This window comes from Miniopterus schreibersii (assembly GCF_964146895.1).
Source record: "Miniopterus schreibersii genome assembly, chromosome: 16".
Classification (NCBI taxonomy): Eukaryota; Metazoa; Chordata; class Mammalia; order Chiroptera; family Miniopteridae; genus Miniopterus; species Miniopterus schreibersii.
Genome location: NC_138116.1, coordinates 1,101,247 through 1,124,046, shown reverse-complemented (window position 1 = coordinate 1,124,046; position 22,800 = coordinate 1,101,247). Strand labels below are relative to the sequence as shown.

The window sequence follows — 22,800 nt, the reverse complement described above, 5'->3', positions numbered from 1 at the left end:
AGACCCCCCTCCTGACCCCTGCAGGAGGATCTGGGCCTGCCCCTCCCCCACCCCCAGGAGAAGGGTGCTGACCAGCCCTCTGGTCTGTCTGCTCGTCTGCAGCGGCTCCATGAACCAGTTCACCGCCGTCTATAGTGGCAGCGGGGAGCTCATCAACAGCATCAAGTACTACGACGGCTTCATGGGCCAGCGTGTCGGTGCCATCAGCTGCTTGGCCTTCCACCCGTACTGGGTCTGTGTCCCTGCGCCTGGGGGGGGAGGGCTGGGGGCTTGGGGGCCAGCAGCAGCGAGCGGATGGGCTGCAGCGAGGCCCCCCACACCACCTGCCCTGGGCCTCCACCCTCCCCTGTCCAGGGCCATGGCACCAGACTGCCCTCAGTCCTGTCACTCAGGGAACATGTAAAACAGCCCCGCCCTCCATATCACCTGTGGCCCCTGCACTAATGTCACCCTGGAGAGATTTCCATGAGAAGTCTGGGGAACCACAGTCTGTTGTATTTATAGTGAGATTCTACCCGCCTGCCTTTGGGCCACCTGGGTTCCATGGGAGCCCAGCGTGCAGCTGTGCCGAAATGCACGACATTCAATCCCCATAGCCATCCCTGGGGGGCAGTCCTGGGAGAGGCTCAGGGACTGGGTAGCTTGTAGGCTCCGGTGCTGGAGGGTGTGTAGGGGCTCTGCTGAAAGCCCAGCTGAGGGTCCCATCGGTCCTACACCTGCCTCTTGGGTGTAGGGGGGCATCCCCCAGGGCCACTCCCCTGCTCACTCGCTCTCCACTCTCCCCTTGCAGCCTCACCTGGCCGTGGGCAGCAATGACTACTACATGTCCGTGTACTCCGTGGAGAAGCGTGTCAGATAGCGGCGCCGCCCGCCAGGCCGTGTGTACATAGTGGGCCCTCCACGGCCCGGCAACTCTGATCCTGACCTGGCCACTGAGGGCTCCCGGAGGCCCCCGCTGTCTGTCTGTCCTTGCTGTCACACCTGGAGCCCAGGGAAGGGACTCTGGTGGAGCCCTGTGGTGTGAGGGTCGCTTCTCTGCTGAGACACAACTTCTAGGCCGAGGACCAGTCACTGTCCATACCTTCCTGTCTCGTTTTTCTGCCAAGAGTTTTAAAGAGGGAAACACTCATTTTATTTTCCAAGTGATCCAAGCATGAGCCCCACAGAGCTCCGAGGTGGACGCCGGCTTCTCCAGGGCTCGGCCACCTGGCGGGTCGCTGGGCTGCCACTGCCTGGCCATGAGCAAGCACCGGTGCAGCCCAGCCTGGCCGAGTCCACCCGCTTGTGCACACAGGGACTGGGAACAGTTCCAAGCAGGTGGGAGAGGCTGGCGGTTCGAGACCGAGCACAGAGGAGATGAAGGAGCCGGCACCCGGGCCTCTGGCTAACCCACTGGGGCTCACTCCCCTCCCCCCCAACCCCCTGCAATGCAGCCACCTTCCTGGCACGGGCGCAGCCTTGGATTTGAGCTTGGGCCCTGTCACCACAGATCCTTTAGCAGGAGGGGCCTGTGGCCTTGGATGGGCAGGCAGATCTCTGGTGACTCAGCCACTGCCGAGGCCACGGCTTGTTTCCGTGGAAGGGCTGCTCCTGGCAGGTGCAGTGACAGTGCCCAGGCCTGTGATCTCCCCGCCTGTGTATGCACACATGTCACACACAACACACACGTGCACATGGGAGGCACAGTTGGAGCCCCGAGAGCATCTGGTTAGACAACGTCCAGTCTGCAGGCCCCATCCCCACACAGTGCAGCCGCAACACGGGAGCTCCTTGCAGATTGCGTTAGCTCGTGTCTGTGTGTGTGTACCCATGTATGCAGACATGTATGTGTGATTGTGCAGGCGTCTGTGCAAGTGGTGTGTGTGGATGTGCATGTCTGTGTGTGCGAGTGCACAGGTGTGTGCCTGCATGTGCGAGTGTGCTGGTGTGTGCAAACACACGTGTCTGTGCATGTGCGTGTGTGGGTGTCTGTGCATGTGCATAGTAGGGAAGCCATGGCGACAGCTGAGCCAGGAAGGACCACGGAGGATGTGCTGAGCAATCACAGACAGCACTTGGAAAACAAAACAACCACAATGATGATATTTGAAAAGCATTTTTTCCATTTTCCTTGGGAATCAGGATTATTCATATAGAGAACCGAGGAGGCTTAATTAATTCTGCCAGAAAGAGGCCAATAATAGTGTGAATGTGAGTGAGCGGTGACGAGAGCTTAAAGGCCCTTGCACTGCAGAAACTGGCTCTGCCTCAGCCAAGGGCGTGTGTGGGGACAGAGCCCCCCAGCAGTACAGCCTGGGAGCCCTGGGCCAGTCTCCGTGGGACTGGACGGGGCGGGATGGGCTGGGCCGGGCGGCGGTCCCGCCCATGGGCCCTGCTTGTCCCCTCCAGGAGAAGGCTCTGGGACAGAATTCCCACTCTGGCTCTGTGACCTTCCGCCATGTTCTGGGTGAGAGCCACGCAAGGTCAGGAAGCCACAGAAAGTCTCACTCCCCACACGGTGCCTGTCAGCTCTGTGAGGTGCTCCTGGCACCAGACCTTCCAGAAGCTGAGCTCCACCCATAGACACTGAGGGCGTGTCTGATTCGTGGACCAGTTCCCCTCCAGATCCCAGGCTTACGTGCGGTTCTGTTTGTTTTGAGACAAAACTGTGACCTGTCCCAGCGTGGCCACTGCCCTCTGTGGGGTGACCATGGCCACCATGAGAGGGTGTGCCCAGGTTGAATGCGAAAATTCAATCATGAAGTTGACCCAGGCTCCGGGGCCTGACCTAAAGGTTCATTTATCTCTATTTATTTTACCAGAACGAGAATTGGAAAGACTTTGACAAACATGGGATTGTAATGTGGATGGGAGAGCGGTGGTGGACAATAAACGCTAATGAATAAGTGGGCCACACTGGCGGCTTGGTCTGTGAAAACGGCACATCGGCCACGTGAACGTGAGCAGTTCCACGCTTGGGGGGGGGGTCCTGAAGGTGGATCAGCAGGCCCACAGGGTGTGTGGGAAGCCAGGGGTGCTGGGTCACTTCACACTTTCTGGCTGTGGCTTCCTGCAGTCGGCTTGGGGACAGGCTCTTGTCACCCCCCTGGGACAGGGAACAGGCTCTGGCATCCAGACCCCAAGGGGCTGGGCAGCACCCCAGGAAGTGGTTGTGCCCACCAGCTGCAAAAGGGGTGAGAAGTGAAGCTGGCACCAGGGTTGGATGCCCTGGGGTGCGATGCACGGACAAGCCTCCTGGGACGTGGGGTCACCATCGCTGCCTCCGCACCCAGTGAGGGGCTTGTCTGCCTCCTGGAGAAGCCCCCGACCGCTGTGCCTGGCCCGTGTGGCTGAGGGGAGGTGTGGGTGCTTGGTGTGGCTCTTTGTCCCTGAAGAGGTGCCAGCAACGTAGTGACACGGGAGCCTGGCCACCAGCTAAGGCAGGAAAGGACTTGGGGAGGCTCCCACCAGGGTCCTCGGAATGGACAGGAGATATCCCCGACGAGGGGTGAGGGGCAGCCAATGGCAGGGCATGTGGGGGCCAGAGGGGCAGGGCAGGCTGTGAGCAGGGTGCGGGTCCGGGGGTACTCAGGAGGAAGGGGCCAGGACGGGAAAGGCGTGGCCCCCGGCCCGGTCCCAGATCAGGGAGCCCTGGCTGCGCTGGGTGACGGGCCAGCAGCCCGCACCGGGCCCTGGGGTCTGGGCTCTGCAGGAAGCCCCCTGGGGAGCGGGCATCCTGCGGGGAGTCCTCCAGCCCACAGCCACGGACCAGCTTGGGAGAGGGTCCCCCGGGCAGTCACACCTGGTGATCACTGACCCCTGGGCCGCGAAGCTGCTTCTGAGCCCCGAGTTTGGGGGCGTCGTTCCCCTGTGCGTGACGCTGCATAACAGCCCAAACCCAGCAGCTCACAGCTAGAGGGGCCGCGTGCCCGCCGGCCGTCCTGCAGTGCCACCGCGTGGCCACCGCGGGGGTCGCCACGGCCCGACCCCGCGCAGCCTGGTGCCCCCTGGGGCCTGAGCGAGGCGGTGTGACCCCCAGACCAGCGCTGCCTCTCCCAGGCCTTGTCTCCTGAGCTCTCGAGCCCCCTGAAGATGTGTCTCAGCCCTTAACCCCCTGCCGCCCGGGTCCCGCCAGGGGCGCTGGCAGGCGGGCACCCCGCAGGTTATGTGGAGTGTGGCCCCCGCCCCAATTCATGCGGAGTCCTACCCCCAGCACCTCAGTGTCCCCTTATTTGGAGAGGTCCTCATAGAGGCCATCAAGTTAAAATGCGGTCATTGTGCGGGCCGTTGCCTGTGACTGTCCTCATGAGAGGGGGGCACGTGGACAGACCCACAGGGAGGGGGCCCAAGAAGACGGAGGCAGGACAGGGCGGTGTGAACCCACAGCGGGAGGGGACACGGGCCGGGCCTGCCGACGGGACCCGACGCGGAGCCTTAGTGGAGAGTCGTGACCCGCCGCCCAGGGCCCGGCCGAGAGGCGGGCAGATGGTCCCCTTTGGTGGGGTCCAAGTGCGAGGTCCCCCGTCCTGTGCCCCTCGGTGCCTAGACCATGGCGAGTTATCTCCTGCTGCGGAGCCACGCAACCCGCAGCGAGGCGACGAGGCAGCGCCGGGTCCCTGCGGCCCGAGCTGGTGGCCGGCAGGGGGCGCTGGGCGGCGGCTCCTCCTTCGGGCCTCTGCGGGCTGCTGGGTCCTCGACCTGGCGGCTCCCAAGACACTGGCCGTGTGGCCTTTCGCGCCGGCCTCGGAGGTCACGCTGCGCGCGGTGCACCTGCGAGGGCCCCCTAAGTAGGTCGGAACGCTTCGCCCCCGTCTACAGAGGCGGGGCCTTCTGGGAACGCGCCCGGAGCGGCGCCCCCGCCACCCCCAGGCCCCAGCGCGGTTCTCCGTGGCCCTTCCCGTGCGGGCCGCAGGGGGCGCTGTGTCGTGGCTCGCGCTCTGCGGCGCCTGGCCCCGCGCGGCCGCCGTCGGGGGCGGGGCGGGGACGGCGTCCCGGAGGCGACGGCGCGACGGCTCGGCGGCGGGAGGGCGGGCGGGGGGCGCGGGCCGGGCGCCATGGGCAACCTGTTCGGCCGCAAGAAGCAGAGCCGCGTCACGGAGCAGGACAAGGCCATCCTGGTGAGCCGGGCGCGCGGGCGGGCGCGGCGTCCTGGGCCGGGCGGGGCGGGGCGACCTCGGGCACCGCGCGAGGCCCGGGTGGCGGCGTCGGGGAGGCCTCTGCGCCCGGAGCACGGGGTTTTCGGAAAACGGGACCAGCCCGCGAGCCGCCGCGGCCACCGGGGTTCCCCACGGGCTCGCGCCCGCGAGGCCGCGCTCGGGCGGGGAGGCCAGGGCCGCCCCCGAGGCCTGGGGACCCGGGGCCACCTCCCGGCTGCTGCGTCCGGGGCCGGGCGGGCGCTCGTTGCCATGGCGACGGCGATGCGCTCCCGCTTCCGGGCGCTCCGCGTGAAGTTAGTTCCGTGGAGAGGGTCCCACGGTGGGTTCAGTGGGTGCTGGGTCCGAGCCGCCCGTTTCTGCCGCGAGGAAAAGGCGTCGGAGGGAGGCGTCGGCAGCGAGGGCGGCGCTCGTCTCCGCGCTCGCCCGGCTTCCCGAGTTTTCGCAACGCGGGTGGTTTTTGTTCTGAGACTCAGAGGAACTGCAGGGAGCGGCCTTTTAGCCTTGGCTTCCGAAACCGTAAGTTCTCAGGGTTCTTAACGGAAGCTCCCCAGAAGCAGCGGCGGCCGCGGACATGGCGGTCACGGGCCAGGTCAGCACAGCTTGGGCACCCGAGGCGGTGGTCAGGGTGGGCCCTGAAGGACAGAGAGCCCCCTCGGCCCCGCCCACAGGTGGCCCCGCCTCCGCCGGGCCCCGCCCACAAGAGGCCCCGCCTCCACCCGGCCCCGCCCATAAGAAGCTCCGCCTCCACCCGGGCCCCGCCCACAAGAGGCCCCGCCTCCGCCGAGGCTCCGCCCACAGACGGCCCTCCTCCACCCGGGCCCCGCCCACAGGCGCCCCTCCTCCACCAGGGCCCCGCCCACAAAGAGGCCCCGCCTCCACCCAGGCCCCGCCCACAGGCGGCTGCCTCCACCTGGGCCCCGCACCCGTTCGCTTCGGGCTGACCCAGCCCCTGGCGGAGCAGGAAGCCCTGAGGCCATTCTCTTCTAAGGACCCGCCTTCGGGCCTCTCCTTCAGGAGACCTGTCACTTGCCAGGTGTCCACCTTGTGGAGATCCCCACAGGGACCATGTGATTTGCGCACAATTTGCAAGTCATTGGCTGATGTTTCCTAGGGTGAAAGGCCAGCTGAGAAACGACAGGGCCCAGTGCCTGGCCTGCGACCCTCTGCCAAGACCACTCATTTTACACGGTGGGCCCCTTGGCTATACTGCCAGCATGGATGATGGCCCCGGGGGCAGGGGTGGGTGTCTGCGGCCTGGAGAGGAAAGGCAGCCAGAGCTGGTGAGAGCGGGCACCTTTCATTGTAGCGTCACCAGGCCGACCACAGGCCAGGCAGTGCCCTGGGGCAGACACTACAGAGACCTGGCAGAGGGAGCTTTGCAACCCACCCCTCCAGGCTGAGCCGAGGGCATCTCCACTGGCGGATCATTCCTCGCTGTGTTGAGTCTTAAAGATATGCGTCCCCTTGACTAACTTGCTCAGAGTGACCCACCAGAAAGACACAGTCCTGCAGGTCCAAGACACCCAATGTCTGCAGGTATCTTCACAGCGTCACCTGACGCAATGGCATTCGGTGGAAACGTGAATGCCTAGGACAGGGGACGACTGGCTCGAGTGCATGAATAACCGTGCATCCTTTCCGGGACAGTGCGCAGGGGCCCGAGGTGCTCGGCAGGGTCACCTGCTGTCCTCTCAGACTCATGACCAGTGACGAGCAGGGAAGATAAGGAAGTGGCAGGAGCCCACAGGAGCAGAGCCGGAGGGCAGCCCACTGCTGGGGTGGAAGGGTGACTGTCAGAACCTTCGAGGGACTGCAGCACCCCCTGACCTGACACCAGAGCACCCACTCTTCTCAGAGACCACAGTCAAAGCTGCATAGTGGTGGCTTTCAGAGCTGTGGACATGGCTGGCTGATTGGGGGAGCCGCCCTGTGCGCTGCAGGGTGCTGAGCAGAATAGCTGGCCTCCCCACTAGGGCCGTCCCCCTCCCCATGATCTGACAGTCAGGAGTGTCTCGACACTGCCCCGTGTCCTCTGGGAGGCAGAGGGTCGGTGTTAATGCAACACTTTTCTTGGCAGCAACTGAAGCAGCAGCGGGACAAGCTGAAGCAGTACCAGAAGAGGGTCACACAGCAGCTGGAGCGGGAGCGGGAGATCGCCCGGCAGCTCCTGCGGGAAGGCAGGAAGGAGTGAGTGCATCTGGCCAGGCGGCTGGGCCAGAGGGGCTGGGGTGGGCCCAGAGGCCAGGGGCAGTGGAGAAGCCCAGGGGGCGGGGAGAGCTGCTTGGTCATCACCGGGTTCCCCGTGCAGGCGGGCCAAGCTGCTGCTCAAGAAGAAGCGGTATCGGGAACAGCTGCTGGACAAGACAGAAAACCAGATCACCAGCCTGGAGACCATGGTAGGCCAAGGGGGGAGCTGAAGGGGTGCAGGGGATCCCCTTCGGGACTGAACCATACCTTTCCTTTCTTGGACCTCTCAGCCTGAGGCTCAGGAGTGGTGAGGCCTGGAGCTGGAGGTGGAGAGGGGTTGTTGTTTTTTTTTAAATATCTTTATTGATTTCAGAAAGGAAGAGAGAGAGAGAGAGAGATAGAAATGTCAATGATGAGAGAGTCACTGATCGGCTGCCTCCTGCACGCCCCCAACTGGGGATCAAGCCCACAACCTGGGCATGTGCCCTGACTGGGAATCGAACCTTGATCTCCTGGATCCTAGGTCAGTGCTCAACCACTGAACCACGCTGGCCAAACTGGAGGGGGATCTTTGATGGGAGCCTGATGGTCTTAAGGGGTGGGGGAGCAGGTAGGCTCTTGCAGGATGGTGGTTGGGGGGCTAGGCCACTTCTAGGTGATTCGTGTGGGCAGGGGGTCTGCCCTGGTGGCTGGAGGTGTACGGAGCCAGCAGGAGCCTCCTGGGGCATCCGTGGTGTTAGGCGCTGAACAAGATGTTCTGCCCTTTTGCCACCCAGAGCTGCTAGTAAGCAATGGGTTGCCCTTCCTGGGCGCTTTCATCCCTACTTCGGCCCCTGAAGTGTGGTGAGGGCAGGAAGGTCGGGGGGGGGGGGGGGGGGGAGGCTGTCTTCCTAAAGCGGAAAGTGCTTCGACCATCAGTCCGTAACGGTGTTGTCCTAAATCCATCATGGGTCTGGAAGAGGCAGAGGCAGCCCCTGACCTCACGGGTCTGGGCCGGTTTTCTCCACAGGTCCAGAGCATTGAGTTCACCCAGATTGAAATGAAGGTGGTGGAGGGGCTGCGGCTTGGAAACGAGTGTCTGAGTAAGATGCACCAGGTGGGTCCTGAGCTATAGCAGAGAGGGGTCGGGATGGGGACGGGGGGCTTGCCCCACACAGTGCCCTGAGGCCATGCCTGTACCAGGATGTGTCTGCTGGATGGGGAGTGGGGAGCCATTACCGCTGGGAGAGGGTAAGGCAGACTGATGTTGACCTGAGAGCAGGGTGGTGGGCAAACACTTTCAAGTTGGGTCCACAGGTGTTGACATGACCAGAGGGAAATTCTGGTTGGGCGGGGGGGGGTGTGGGGGGGTGTGAGCTAACCAGGAGGGCTTCCTGGAGGAGGTGAACACAGCCTCGTCTTAGAGCAGCATGGCTGTGGCTGGTGAAAGGAGAGCAAAGCCGAGGGAGGCTGTGCCACCACCCTGCCCCTGCCTCCTCTGAGTAAGATGGGGTGGCTGGTGGAGAGCCTGGTTTGCTGCTTTTCTGGGGCGAGTGTGGCTGCCACTCAAGCAACGGTGCTGCTTGGAACTTGCCACCAGGAGAATTGAATCGCCTGCCCAGGGAAAACGTTTCACACTTTTTACTTGTTTTCACCTGAAACTGTGGGGGCGGATTTGGGTACAGGGTCTGGTGAGAAGCACCGTGGGAGTCTGAGCGCAGCTGAGGCTTCTGGGAGGCTGGTCTGGCAGCTCCGGGGCCTCCGTCGCTGTGGCCCCTGGCCGGGCCCTGCCTGGGACAGTGACTGGTGATGTGTTGTGTCCTGCTGGGCTGGCTTTGTTTGAACAGGAACAGGGGTGAGGCCTTGTGCCCTACCGTCCAGGCGGCCCACACGCAGGGGCTCTTGTAAAGGCCTCGCTGACAAGACTTGAGAACTTCCATCGGTTTCTCTAGGTGATGTCCATAGAGGAGGTGGAGCGGGTGCTGGACGAGACTCAGGAGGCTGTGGAGTACCAGCGGGTAGGTGTCCCCATGGCCTTGGGGCCCACCTTTCACCAGCCAGCGGGTGCCCTTGCCAACTCGGTGAATGTCCATGGGCCACCCTTGGCTCCCAACGTCTGCTGCCTCGTGGTGGCCACCTCTTCTCAAGTGAGGGGCCTTGAGCCAAGGCTGTGCCCCTCCCCCAAGGGGCTGCCTCCCCCTTCAGCCTGGCCCCGCCCCACACTTCACCTGGCCCGTCCTTTTGCAGCAAATTGATGAGCTGTTGGCAGGAAGCTTCACTCAGGAGGACGAACAGGCCGTCCTGGAGGAGCTGGATGCCATCACTCAGGTAACGGGCGCACCGAGCTGTCACTCAGGTGACGGGACTGCCCCTGCTTCCGGGTGTCACGGTGGTTGGGCCTGTCTAGCGCCTGCGTTGGGTTTTACTTGAGCACACAGGCTGGTTTTGTCCCCGACACGACGGGCATTTTTGCCACATGAGCCCGTCCCCCGCTCCCCTGGCCAACAGCAGAGAAGCCTGACTTGGAAAGTGGTTTAGGGGCTGTGCACCCAGGAGCGTTGCCAGCAGGTGGGGGCTGCTAGCGAGCTGTGCCTGGACACAGCGGAGAGCCACTGCCCTTGTCCCCTCAGCCCTTCCTCCCCAGGGGGCAGGAATGTAGTTTTGCGATCAGGCAGGTCTTCTTCCCTGGGTAGCCACTCTGTCTTGCACAGCCCTGCACAGGTCGGCCCCAAAAGCCTCGACCAGGCAGGACTGTCCCGTCCAGGCCCTGAGGTCTGTGCTCCCTGGCGAGGCAGCCTCCATCTTTGGGCCACTGCCCTAGGATGCCCCACCCACTATGCTCCAGCCCACATCACCTGTCCCCCATCCTGTCCCGCAGGCTGGCCAGCCTTAGCGACGCTGCTCGTCCTGTGGGGCCCTGTGTACTTGCCTGCTGGTTCACTTCCTGCCCCGGGCCCAAGAGGCAGCCCAGCGCTCACTGGGACTGCCAGCCCACCACATAGCAGACCTGGGTGCCCAAGGTCCTGGCACGGCCCAGACTCTGACCGAGATGTCAGGAATCCCCTCAGGGCCCTGGGGCGGGAGGACACCACCCGTCACTTGTCTCAGCGATGCTGGCAGCTGAGCAGGGTGCCCTCAGGGGCTTGGAGCTGTAGGATCCTGTGGGCTCTAACCCAGTGTGGGCAGGTAGTGGATGGACCCTTCCTCCCCAACAAGGCAGACCTCTGGGTCATGTCTCAGCCCTTCCCTTTCTCCTGCAGGAACAAATCGATCTCCCAGAGGTTCCTTCAGAGCCCCTTCCTGAGAAGAAACCAGGTACTCCCTGTTCTTTGCTGGGGAAATTGTGAGTTCTAGACAGAGCAAAGTGCTCTGGCCGGGGGACCTGCCCTCTCCCCGGCTCGGTGGGTGAACACCGGCCTCACCCTGGGGTGGGTAACCTCGGAGGAGCTGACGCCTATTAGGAGAGGCGTGTCCTGAAGGTAGGAGCCTGAAAAGGCCAGTTGAGCTGTGCAGGCTACCCTGGGCCAGTGTCCTCTAAGTGTCCTGGCCCTGGGACGACCATCCCCTGGCATCCCCTAACAGGCCTTCGAAATTCCCCACCGGACCCTGACTGGCGGGTTACAGATGCTTCTTTCTGGTCTGCCGCTGCACCCTGGAGCTCCTGTCTTCTGCGGGCCATTTCTCCACAGGACAAACATCTCTCTGTTTCCTCCACAGAGAAAGTCCCCATCAAGGCCAGGCCCAGGCAGGCGGACCTGGTGGCAGCCTCCTAACTCAGCCCCCTTGAGCAGGACTGGCAGGGACTCCTCGGGACTGGGGCCCACAGAGAGCTTGGGTGTATGGCCAGCCCTGACCGGGCTCCCAGGAGGCCAGTGCCAGGCCAGGCCAACGGTGCTGATGGTGCAGTGCATGCGGGGCTCCTGTCAGGGAGACTCCATGGAGCCTTCCCGGGGTCAGGATCTTCTGCCTCGCTCTCATTTCGGATTAAATGGCAACATTCAAACCCTCTCGCCAAACGCAAACACAGCTTCTGAAGCTGTGGCTCCCATGAGGCCATGGACAGCTGGACACACCTGGTGCTGTTCACACTTCCTATCCCTGGCCCCCGAGGGCCCGTGGCCACTGGCTTCTGTCAGAAACCTCTCCATGCTCTGTGTCTGCATTTGGGGGTGTGGCCGGGAAGGGCCCATCCCTGTTGCATTGATGACCCCAGGAGCCCTGACCAGCTGTCACTTGTGGGTCCTGCTGAGAACGGACATTACAAGACAGCCAGCGTGTCCTGCTGGGGTTCCCGGAGGTGCTGACAGGATACATGTGTCTATGGGACTCCCTGTGGCCAAGACCTGGGAACCTGCAGAGGCCTGGGCCTGCTGACCTGTCAGCTCTGAGCTGTCACCACCAGAGCTGGCCGTGGAGGTGGAGTTGCTTCACTGGATCACGGTTCACTCTGGGATTAGTCTCGCTGGGGTTTCACTCCCAACAGGAACAGAAACGAGACCTCCCCAGCCCCACGAACAGGTTGGCCCCCATTAAAGTTGACCCTGCACGCCTGCCGCCTCGTGGACTGGGGTTGGGAGCTCCAGGGTGGGTTAGAGGTGCCCCCACCTATCCCAGGTGTCCCTTGAACCCCATGGCTCACTCACTTGAAGGCACCTGTTTGGGCAGCACCACAGTGGGGCCGGGTCTCGGGAACAGGTGGAGGTTCTCTTTCTCCCTGCCATGGGCAGGAGGCAGGACAGGGCTCTGGTGCCAAGCTGGCCTTGGTTCTCTCGGTCACCTCTGGGCAGCTGCCCTCAGCTAGATGCAGGGTGGCGCTCTGGCCCCACCTCCCTTAGAGGGGCACTGATAGCCTCTCCTTGTCCAAGAGCTGTTGTGTGACTCCCCTGGCTTGTAGCCGGGGCTCAGACCCTCGTGGTGAGGGAGGGTGGGCAGTTTGGTGCCCCGAGGGGCTGGTTGGGATGCCCAGGCAAGAAGCGAGATGCCCCAGAGAGCAAGCAGGCAACAGCGAGGAGAGAGAAGGGGGCATCCTATCTAAGGGCCCTTTTGTGGATGTGCCAGGGCTGGGCTTCTGGAGAGAAGCCGGGCATCTGGGTTTTCAGGTACAGGGATCCTCAGCAGGTGCAGCGCATGCTTCTGCCAGCAGGGGGCTCTGCCTGCTGGTCTCTGGATTTTGCAGGAACCAGCATGGCCAGTTCCAGTCTGCCGGGCACCTCCTGCCATCTGTCCCTAGGACTCCCGAGGGGCAGGCCCGTGACCCTGTCCCTCTGCAGCCTGGCTCTGGGCCCGGGGAGGAGAGAGGGGATGGATGGCCTGCTTCTAGGGAGGCGCAGACCATGGCCCCAGCCCCTCCAGACCCCAGCAGCAGAGTGGGCCCAGATCCCCTCCTGGCTCTGACCAGAGCAGAGGCAGAGCTGGGAGGGCGACGGGCAGAGGTGGGTGACAGCACCAGCCCCAGGGTCGGAGTTGCAGTCTCAGCAGTGCCCACAGATGGAATAGGGGGCCCCTGCCAGCAGGTACAGCTGCGTGGTCTCTCCCACCCCCCATGGGAAGAGGCCTGGAGTGGGTGGGGCTCTGCCCCCTCACCCCCCAAGCCTTGTGGCCTTGGGAAAGCCCCTCTGGAGCCCGGGCCCCAGTGTGATGTCCTGCCCACCTGTCCTGCGGCAGGTTGCTGAGCTGGCTCCCTGGCTCCTGGCCACCACCTGGCCACACAATCCTGCCAGGGCTGCAGCCTGTCTGGGCTCCCACCCAAGGCGTCTGCAGGCAGCAGCTCAGGCTTTCCATTCACTCCACGTGTCAGAAGGCATCTGCCTGTCTCTTCAAGGAGCATCGGCCAGGGAGGGCCTGCAGGGCTGCCTGTCAGCCCAGGAGCCCTCAGTTCCACACACACCACCCCCTTCAGACCACGGGCTTCATGTTAGAGGCACACAGCAATGGCTCCACTCGCAGACATGGTGTGGTCCTCACTGCTCCTGGAACTCTGCCTGGGCCGCAGAGGAAGCTGAGCTGGGTCCAGGGAGTCCCTCATCCTGCGGGAAGCTAAGTTTTGGTCCACAGCCTCCAGGGAGGCCACATGTCTCTCAAGAGCTCCCTCCCTGGTGGGGTTCTGAAATGATGCTGCAATTCTAGAGAAGCCTGGCTCATCAGAAAGGATGCTCTGCACATGGAGAGGGGCTGGTGCCACTGGGCATCAGGGAGATGCAAACCCAAAGGGCCAGAAGACTGGTGGCTGCTTGGGGGCCAGTGAGGAAAGCAGAACTAGACAGAGGCGCTAACATCACAGAGGTTAGTTTTATGTGAATTTTATCTCAGTTTTTTAAAGAAGGTGTCACAGGGCCCTTTGAAAACACCTATCACAGCGACAATTCCTGTAGAGCCCGAGTTGCCTAGGAGATACCCAGGTCCTGCACACACTCCCCTGCAGGTCCTGGTCAGGGCTGCATGGTGCTGGGGCAGACCCCTGTCACTTGTGCAGGGACAGGCGAGGAGGAGGTGCCACCTCCCCACCCTGTGGCCTCACATCCACCTGTTGACTGCCTGATTCACGGGCAAGCAGAGCCTTCAGCTGCCCCTGTCCCAGCCACCACCCCTCCACACCTGCGGCCTGTCCATGCTGGCACTCTCCTGTCCCCAGCACAGCCCCCCCGCCCCCCACACACTCACAGGGGGCCACCACTCTGTGCCTCTGCTCTCCGGCGCCACCTTTCTGCGCTGTCCACCAGGGGGCAGCAAAGATTCCTGATGTGGACCCTAGCCTGGTACCCAGGCCGCACCCACCCCTCTCTGCAGACTGGGGCGTAGGTGCTGGGTCACCTCTCCCGCAGGACAAAGCTTAGTATACGCCCCAGTGTGTGCGCACCTGTGGCCCTCTCCCCCTAACCCAGCCGGGAACCTCAGACACTAGACAGAAGCATGAGGGAGGCGCCTGTCCAGCAAAATGCACCACAGGGCTGTCATCCCATCCCACCCTGTCCCCATCACCTCTGACCCCCCAGGACCGGGGTCCAGCAAGGAGCCTGGGTCCTGCTGGAAGAGTGGGTTTTACTTTGCTGGGGCGGAGTGAAGGTTGCTGAGGTTTCCTGTGCGGACTCACAGGCCAAAGGAGGAAGAGAAGTCACCGCCGAACCCAGCACCGCAGACAGCCCTGCAGCCAGGCCCAGGTGCCCAAAGGGCTCCGCAGAGCAACTATGCAAATCTGGGTGAGAAGTAGCAGCTGAGCTGCCAGGTCTCCACGGGAACTGTTTCTGCCAGCAACAGGGCCACTCCGTGGAGGCCCCAGAGGTCACCTGGGCTGGCTGGGATGGCTCCCGACCTGCTCTGAGCACTTGTTTCCCCACAGACGGAACCTTCTCTCCACTTGGGCAGCTGGGGGCAGCTCCAGTGTCCCACGGACCTCAAAGATGTCTGTCTTCCAGCTCTTGAGAGGAAGCAGGGCCTGATGGGCAATATTTTCAAGCTCGACACTGAAATTTTTCTCAAAATCATCTCACCTTCAGAGCAGACGTGCCAGGGAAGAGATTCTGAGACACTGCTCTTTAGGATCAGAGAGCCAGCGGCACTGTCACCTCAGTACTGTTTGCATGGCTGCCTGGTCGCTCACCAGGAGGGAGCCCAGGCCCAGGTCCCTGCTCCTGGACGCCGCGCACCCAGGGCTGCTCTGCGGCTGCACTGCCTCCACCGGCCCAGCCCCTCTGCGTTCCCACTGCATGACCAGGAGCTCCTGGTCTCACAGACACTCTGTCCCCACAGTGTCTGCCCAGCCTGGCCTCAGCCAGCGTCACCTCTGCCTGAGCACCTTCATCCAGTCCTAGCACATTCTGGGGTGAGCTTCCGGAAGGGGTGAGAGAAGGGAGGTGTTGGTTAAAGGAACCTGGACCTCATGTTTCTTGGGCGTCCACCATCCCCTTGGAGGTGCAAGTGGTCAGCAGGCAGGTGTCCCACCAGAGCAGTCTAGTGTTGTGTCAGCACAGCCAAGCACGGGAACAGGCAAGGCACAGGGAGACCTGACCCCTCAGGTGAAAACTGTCCACCTGGGCCCTGTCCCACCTCCAGGGGACACACCTGGACCAGGAGAGGCCCCGCTGCTTTAGGACCCACCCAAGTCAGGGCGGAGATGGGGGGCAGCCCCAGACTCACCTCCCACGTGCAACAGTGGGCACCCTGGGGACGGCCCCCACCACTTCTCCGCCCCACTGGCAAGGTGCGCACAGACCCGGACTGAGGTAGCCTCAATGTCCCCCCTTTGGGAGCTAGAGATTCCCAAGCGGAGGTTTGGGATCTGCAGCAAGAGAAAGGTTTCAGGGCTGGAGAAAACATTTTAAAATCTGGCTTTAAATAAACACGGAATAAAAAGAGACAGAGAGAGAGCGGAGCCTCCAGCAGCTGAAATTAGAAGCAGCGCCCTGGGCGGAACCATCTGCGCGAGCTCGGCGCTCGGCGGCGTCTGGAGTGACTGCGGCGGCGGCGAAGGCTGGCGGCGAGGCACCGTCTGCGGGCCCGCGTGTCCCGCTCGGAGGACTCACGACAGCACACCCAGGTTCGTTGGCCAGACCATCCTCCAGTCTCAAGTTCCAGAGAACAGATTTCCTCCTCTCCTGCCAAAACACCTTTCAGGTCCCTTTCAAGGCAACTGAGGTCATTTAAGAGCCGTGATAAGAAAACAAAGACGTTTCAGGGGCACCTGAGGAAGAATCCTCTCCCTGGAGCCCAGGGAAGCCGAGTGGCCACCCAAGCCCCGGGGTGCCTGGGGGCCACCAGGCTGGGCCCAGGGCTCACCACCGGCACCTGGCCCTTGGGCACATTGCTGACCCTTTGGGACCTCGCCTGCCCCTCCAGCCCCTCCCGGCCCCCCGGCCCAGCTCTAGACTGAGGCCTAGCAGCGGCTGGATGGCCCAGGCCCTCCCTGCCTCACCTGGGCCAGGGAAGAGGCCCAGGGACAGGGCTCCCCAGAGGCCTCGTCACCTGCCGAACTATTTAAATCTGCGTTATCAGCGAACGTCTTCTCTTAAGCAGGTGGGTGACTGAGCCGGCAGACGCAGGATGACGCTGAGAGACAATTGGGGAGAAACACCCCAGTGAGACTCCGAGACTGGTTCGAGCCCCTGCTCCCCCACTCTGCCTCCCACGGGCACCCGCAGTCACGGGATGCAGATTATGTAAGGGGGCTGTTGCTGGGAAACCTCTCCCTGCAGGCTGGGCGACTGGGCCGGCACCTCCCTGCCTGGCCAGGAGGGAAGTTCCAGAACTTTCCAGGCCATCTTCTAGAAGGACGGAGGCTGGTCCACAGCCCTGAAAGGCCCTTGGGAGGCTGTACCCTCACCCCCACTCCTCCTTCCTCCACCTTCCCCAGCGGGAGCCTTAGAGTCTTGCTCGGCACCACTCCCATGGCCTCAGATCCGAGTCCCTTCTCTCAGGCGCGCTCAGCTCAGACGCTGCACCGTCACGCACCCCGTGAGGGCAAAGGGGACGCGGGCTTAGGTCCCTGGAGGCATGAGGTTGAATCATTCTAGGACCAACACTTTTGTTTTTTTAACAAGAGAAAGTTTATTTAGAAAGTCACACAGGTAGAAGAAATGGCTCAAGAAAAAAGTTACAGAGGCAAAAGAAGGACCCTTGGAGCTCAGGAGAGAGGCAGGTGAAGGTAACGCGCCTGGGGGAGAGGGAGGCGGGGAGGTGTGAGCTCCGGAGGGAGAACACTGGCCAGTGTTTTGGTTTCAGAGAAGAAAGCCCTCGAACCATGTTCAGGTCAAGGGAGAGCAGGTTTGGAAGGAAAGGGCAAAACTAAGTAAAAGAGGGGAGGTAGGAAGGTGAGAGCCCTAATCTGGGCTGGCCACGCCCATGTGCCTCACGGCCTCCTGTGGTGGGCAGGGCTGCAGACTGGGGTCCCCCTGCGCCAGGCAGCTGGCAGCCGCCCTGCGCACTCGGCAGAGTGGGCCCTGGCGCCTCTCGCAGGAGCAGGTGATGACTGCACCCGCTGACCCTCCAGGGACCACATTCGGGGTGAGGACAGGCACTGTCCTTCAGACCTGTAGGCCAAATAGAGGCGTGTGTCCAAGCAACTATCGCCCTACTTTTCAGAAACTTTCCATTTGAGGACGATTCTAAACTTACAGAATAGTTGCGTATACCCAGCCCGAGGCCCCTTTTCCCCTGCTGGTAACGTCTTTGGTGAGAGCAGTGCATTTGTTACACTAACTTGGATACATTGTCGTGTTTGTTACATTGACCAGCCCAAGCTGATACATTGTCGCTACCCCGTCCACACTCCTCAAGCTTCCTTCCTTTTGCCTGTTGTCCCCTTTCTGCTCCAGGGTCCCACGGGGCAGTCGTCACTGACATCTCAGCGGGCTCCTCTGGGCGGTGGCCGTCTCGGAGTTCCTCGTTGTGGGTGCCGAGTGTGGGTCGGGACTGCGCAGACGCCTTCCTGTGGGGATTTCTTTGCCCAGCGTTTCCCTCCCGGTTAGACTGGGATGATGGTTTCCAGGGGAAACCACGGGGGGAGGTGCCCTTCTCTTTGCACCAAGGCTCTCGCTGTTCTTAGGACCTGGCTCACCTGGCAGAGGAGTTCTTGTCAGCGTTTCCCCTTCCATCCTCTCTGGAAGGAGTCGCCATGGAAAACCTGCCCTTAAGAGCCGAGGGCTTCTGTGTGCCTTTCTACACGGCGTTCGGTGTTCCGCAGACAGGGCAGCTGTAATGGCTGAAACACTGAGGGCCTGCCGCCGCGTGCCAGGTCCAGTTCTCCAGGCCTTTCCCGCCCTGTTTACACCTGGACTCCTGCCTATAGGCTCTGCTGCAGCGGATACCTGCTGGCTCCACTTACAGGTGGGGCCCGGAGACACCAAAAATCTGCCCAAGCCCGTGGGGCAGTTGATGCTGCCGGTGTCCCAGTGACCGGCTCCTGATGACTCCCCCTCGATTCTGCACCCACTCTCTACCACAACCCATCTGTGGACCTCAGGCCCCACCGTGTCAGGAGGCTCCACGTTTTATGCTGGACAAAGCCACCTGTGCCAGAGGTGCTGAGGTGACCTCCTGCTGCAGGAGGCAGGGCTCCCGCCTGTGTGCTCCAGTCCCAGGCGCCTCCGAGCTTTCTTGCTGATAACGCCAAGGCACAAAGAATGTGGGCCTGGCCGGGAGCCAGGAAACAGTACTCTGGACACAATTTGGATAGTTTTCCCTGGTGACTCTGGCCAGCCGGCTGCCCGGAACACCTGGGGTGGAGGGAGGAAGCCGGGAGGCCAAGGATGGGCAAGACGAGGCCCCGAACCTGACGCCTGTCCCCAGGGGCTCTCGCCTCTGGTCTCTCCTGCTCTGGAACTTTCTGGTTACTGGTGACAAGTGCTTCAATCCAGGAAGAAGAGGAAGAGTTCTGATTGGGTAGATCCTGCTCTTGGATGGAGGCTGCCAGGAGGAAGGAGGGGGAGAGAGGCAGCTCCCTTCACAGGCACAGAGTTTCCCTGTGATCTGAGACAAATCGCCACCCCCTTGGGCCAGGCTCAGCCAAGCCGGGGCAGACTGGCCAGAGAGGCACGGAGGAGGAGACTGCCCGAAGTTTTGCTGGGCGGTCACCTCAGAAAGGGCGCTTCTGTTTAGCAGGAATTCACAAATCCTGGGCCTGCCTCGCCAAGAGAACAGCTTGCTCGAGAAACCAAGGCTGTCATCCTGTAATTAAATCTGAGACCCCCTCCCTACGTGACGCTGAGACGAAGCCACTTACATAACTTGGCTAAAAATAAGCTGACGAAGAGCCGTGTTCACTCTGCTTCCAGCCTCTCCCCCTGGGCTGCCCGGCGGGGTCAGCCAGCCGGGATCACCGTGGGCAGCTCCTGGCCGGTCAGGCTCCTGCGTCAGCACGCCGCATAGGTGAGGCCAAGCGGTGCACGGGGCAGGGGGGCCCTGTGGTTCGGAGCTGGGGTGCTGACGACTGGCAGGGCTACACACCTCCCTGGTCGTGTGGACCGCCGAGGTGAGGACTGGCCATCAGGAGTGACAGAGGAAACGAGAGGCGTGCAGGTTCCCGTCCACCTGCTTCTCAGGGACTCTCGATAAGCTGCTCACTTATAGACCCCCGCTCCCCACGCCCCCCGCACTCCCAGGGTGCCGGAAAAACACCCCGGTCCCGGCGAGGACAGAGGGCCTGGGTGCTGGCAGCTGGCCCTCCCTGCAGAGCTCGCCTGCTCACCAGTCCTTTGTGGGGGAGGCAGGAAGAGCAAAGCTCCTCCAGCCCAGCAGGACAGTGGCTTCCTCTTGCTGGTCTTGGAGAAGGGTGGGCTGGACCCCAAGGCTGGGCAACAGTTTCCCAGCTGCTCCTGCTGCCAAGCTCCAGGCAACGCGTCAGATCCCACGGCCCCCATCACACTCTCAGAGGTGAGGTGACAGGGTACCAGGTGGGGCTCACAGAGGGCTCTGAACGCCCCCCGAGGAAACATGTGCCAGGACAAGCTCGCCCTCCTGGCTTCTGGGAGCTGGCGCCGGGTCTGAGCTCTCACACCCTGCCCCCCGCCGGGCCCTCGACTCTGCTTAGGCCCTCGGCCCTTACCCTTGGTACTCGGCCCCCCATCACGGCCGCCATTCGCAGGGCCTTCCATGAAAGTAAGAAAGGCCTCGTGGGACACTGGTGTCCCCTGGCTGGGGCGGCCACGCCGTGTTGGGGACCTCTCTGGAGGCTGGAGGCTCTGCCAGCCGGCGGGCAGGGCAGCGACTCTCAGCTGGGTTCTCCAGGGTAGGAAACCACCGCGCCCACATCTGCTCTGCACCTGCCGTCAGCCCTGCGCGTCTCCGCTGCTCAAGGCGCGATGCTCCTTTGTCTCCATCGCTGTGGCAGGTGTGCTGTGAACGTTCCTCTGACTGATGGCTTCCCCCCAGCTGGCTGCCTGCCCAGTGGTGAGGTGGGCAGAGCAGGCCTGGGACAAGGCCGCTGAGCCACTAGCCCACCTGGAAGCCAGGCTGGGCTCTGCGTGGGTCTCCTACTTGGCTGCTGCCAAATGTGAGCATCCAGTTGACGGGACGGTGTCAGGAGCAGGCCCTTCTAGAGGGCGGAGCAGGGCTGAGGACCAGAGGCGGACAGCCAGACCTCTGCCCCCCTGACTCCCCTCCCAGAGTGACCAGCTCCCACTGGTCATGCTGCCACTGGTCAGCCCTCCACTTCCCTCCGGACCAGCAGCAGCCCCTCCCTCTCCCCACCCAGGCAGCCAGGCCTGGGTCCCCCTGCAGGTCAGTGCCCCCGCTGGTCAGTGCCCCCGCTGGTCAGTGGGCAGGAGTCAGGGTGGCTCTGACGGAGTGCCCACTGTCAGGCTGGCCAGAGGAAAGGGAAAGAGAAGCGATAGCCGCCGTCCCTGTTACAGCCGCTCTGAGCTCTTTCTGTCGCTCCCAGCCGAAAGGATCCAAGAAACTACCGGCCTGGGATGGACCCTGAAACCCGGGAGCGGTGGAGACAAAGGAGGCGAGCGCGGGAAGGAAATCGACGGAAGGAAGGCTGGCGGCTGGGGCGGGACAGCCGCCTCCGGGGGACTGTCCAGTGGCCCGTCCTGCGGCCCGTCCTGGTCCTGCGCAGCCACGGGCAGCAGCGCGCGGTCCGCCCGGGCCACGCGGGGTCACGGGCTGGCCGCTGGCCGCTGGCCCCTGGCCCCTGGCCCCTGCCCGGCCCGCGGGGCTGCTGCGGGCCGAGTCCGCGCCGTCGGGGCAGGAGGCCGGCGGGACGTCGGGTCTAATTAAAGCGAAACACTCAGATCTGTGTTTTACAACGTGAAACGGATAATCCCCTACGTTAGTGGAATTCGTGCGAACAGTTCTGGCAGGACTCGCACTGGGAGTTCGCTTCCCGGCCACGGCCTCCCGGGAGCCCCCCGAGCCCCAGCAGGTCCCACCGAGACGCGCCCGGGACGGCGCCCCGCCCCCCGAGAACCCCGAGGGTCCCCCGGCCCCCGGTCCTCCCTCCCCGGGGTCCTCTTCCGCACCCCCACCTCCCGGGCCCTCCGCGATCTTACCCCCGAGTCTTCCCTCCGCCGGGCCCCCCTCAGAAGGGCGCCCCGGAATCGCCGCCGCCTCGCGACTCACCTACGGAAGTACCGGGTCGGGGTCCGGCCCCGAGGCCGCGCGCCGACCTCCCCCGTCCCGCGCCAGCCCGCGCGGCCGCCGTCCGAGCGGCCGGGGACCGTCCCTGCCCCGCGCGAGCCCGCGAGCCCGCCGCCCTCCGGAGGCCGGGCCCCCCGCGCTCCCACTTCGCGAGGCACCGCCCCCACGCTCCTGGGCCGCGGGCGCCCCCCGCACCCCACCTCCTGCTCCCTTTTTCCTGCGCCACCCCGCCCCCGCCTCCCCCGCCCCCAGCCCTGCTGTTGCCCGGGCCCCCCAAGGCTGTTCCCAGGGCCCCGGCCCGCGCCCCGCCTCCGCCTCCACCCCCGCGATCGACAGCGCCACCGACCAATCGCTGCCCCGCGCTGGTCCCTCATGCCCCGCCCCCTCATCCCGCCCACTTTCCCCGCTCAGGAACCCACCAATGGGAAGGAAGGCGCGGGGGCGGGGCCTGCCGGTTGCCTAGCAGCAGCGGGCTGGGCGGGGGCGGGAGGCCGGGGGCGGCGAGCAGGGCGCGGCGGGGGCGGGCGCTCGGGGGCGGGGCCGGAGGGGGCGGGGCCCGCGTGGCTATAAAAGCGGCCGCCGGCGGCTCGCCGCGCTCCCGGTCTGGCTCCGCGCGCGGCTTCTCTCTGCTGGTCGCGCCTCGTCGCCACCCCCGCCGCCGCCGCCGCCGCCGCCGCCGCCGCCGCCGCCGCCTCGGTCAGTTGCGCCCCCGCTCCGGTCCGTGGTGCAGCCGGACCAGCACCATGTCGCTGTCGCGCTCGGAGGAGATGCACCGGCTCACGGAAAATGTCTACAAGGTGAGCCCCGCGCCGCCCGCGCGATCGGGCCCGACCTGGCGGCCCCGGGCCCTCAGGCGCCTTCTCGGCGCGGCCACGGGGACCCGGCACCGGCCGGTCACAGGTGTGCGCGGGCGCCCCCGCCTCCCCAGCCCGCGCTGCCCCGCGCTGCCCCCGCGCGCCCTCCGCGCGCCCGGGACGGAGTGGAGAGGGGAGCGGGCCCGGGGCTGCGGCAGCGGGGGCGGCCGGGTTCCGGGGGCTGCGGTGCCCGCGGCCACGGCTTCTAGTCGCCCTACCCGGGTCTGCGCGGTGGCCCCTCCAGGCGCGGTTACGCAAGCCTCTGGGCACTTCTTCTCAACAGGCTCGCGCTCTCCACAACTCCGTCCGGGGCACTCGTGGACGTGGCCCAGGTGGGAGGTCGCACGGGCAGGTTGGACGGGTGGGCAGATAATCCATCATCTTATGTAACCGCGGAGGGAGAAGACTAATTGTGTAGGAGGCTGGCGTGCCTGCCTTTGCTCTGATGTGTGTGGGGTCCATTCGGATCCGCATCCTGCTCTGGAAGTCACCGGGAAGCGCTCTGGTCCCCTGTGTGCCTCCTTTACCCGTTAACGTGCCCCGGGGCTTGTGCTTCACCAGCATCCATTTCCTCC

At 63.9% G+C, this 22,800-nt stretch overlaps 3 protein-coding genes across 11 annotated transcripts in view; all 3 read left to right on the top strand.

The window, feature by feature from the left end:
* RPTOR (regulatory associated protein of MTOR complex 1) overlaps positions 1-2,895 on the top strand; it is a 98,351-nt gene extending 95,456 nt beyond the window's left edge. For 2 of the 3 annotated variants that reach the window (XM_081162086.1, XM_081162085.1), the window contains 2 exons: positions 103-232; positions 791-2,895. In XM_081162086.1, coding sequence (XP_081018212.1) covers positions 103-232; positions 791-859 — 199 coding nt within the window. In that variant the 3' untranslated portion in view covers positions 860-2,895. The remainder of the gene's footprint in view (positions 1-102; positions 233-790) is intronic. The other variant, XM_081162084.1, reaches the window with a different exon arrangement.
* Positions 2,896-4,992: 2,097 nt separating this feature from the next.
* Positions 4,993-11,851, top strand: CHMP6 (charged multivesicular body protein 6). The gene is made up of 8 exons (XM_081162365.1): positions 4,993-5,096; positions 7,213-7,322; positions 7,444-7,531; positions 8,332-8,418; positions 9,254-9,319; positions 9,549-9,629; positions 10,562-10,616; positions 11,019-11,851. The coding sequence occupies exons 1-8, from the start codon at positions 5,034-5,036 to the stop codon at positions 11,072-11,074; spliced, it is 606 nt and encodes a 201-aa protein (XP_081018491.1). The 5' UTR covers positions 4,993-5,033; the 3' UTR covers positions 11,075-11,851.
* Positions 11,852-21,971: 10,120 nt separating this feature from the next.
* Positions 21,972-22,800, top strand: part of BAIAP2 (BAR/IMD domain containing adaptor protein 2) — a 46,385-nt gene continuing 45,556 nt past the window's right edge. For all 7 annotated transcript variants that reach the window (XR_014000564.1, XM_081162607.1, XM_081162604.1 and 4 more), the window contains exon 1: positions 21,972-22,168. Coding sequence is in view for 6 of the 7 variants with exons in the window: in XM_081162607.1 (XP_081018733.1) it covers positions 22,115-22,168 (54 nt within the window). In the remaining variant the exon portion in view is untranslated. The remainder of the gene's footprint in view (positions 22,169-22,800) is intronic.

Bases quoted from the DNA above. Each gene is read 5' to 3' on its own strand.
- CHMP6 (XM_081162365.1), top strand. From the start codon at position 5,034: ATGGGCAACCTGTTCGGCCGCAAGAAGCAGAGCCGCGTCACGGAGCAG. The intron at 9,630-10,561 runs GTAACGGGCGCA...TTTCTCCTGCAG, and splicing joins AGCTGGATGCCATCACTCAG to GAACAAATCGATCTCCCAGA. The intron at 10,617-11,018 runs GTACTCCCTGTT...TTTCCTCCACAG, and splicing joins CCTTCCTGAGAAGAAACCAG to AGAAAGTCCCCATCAAGGCC.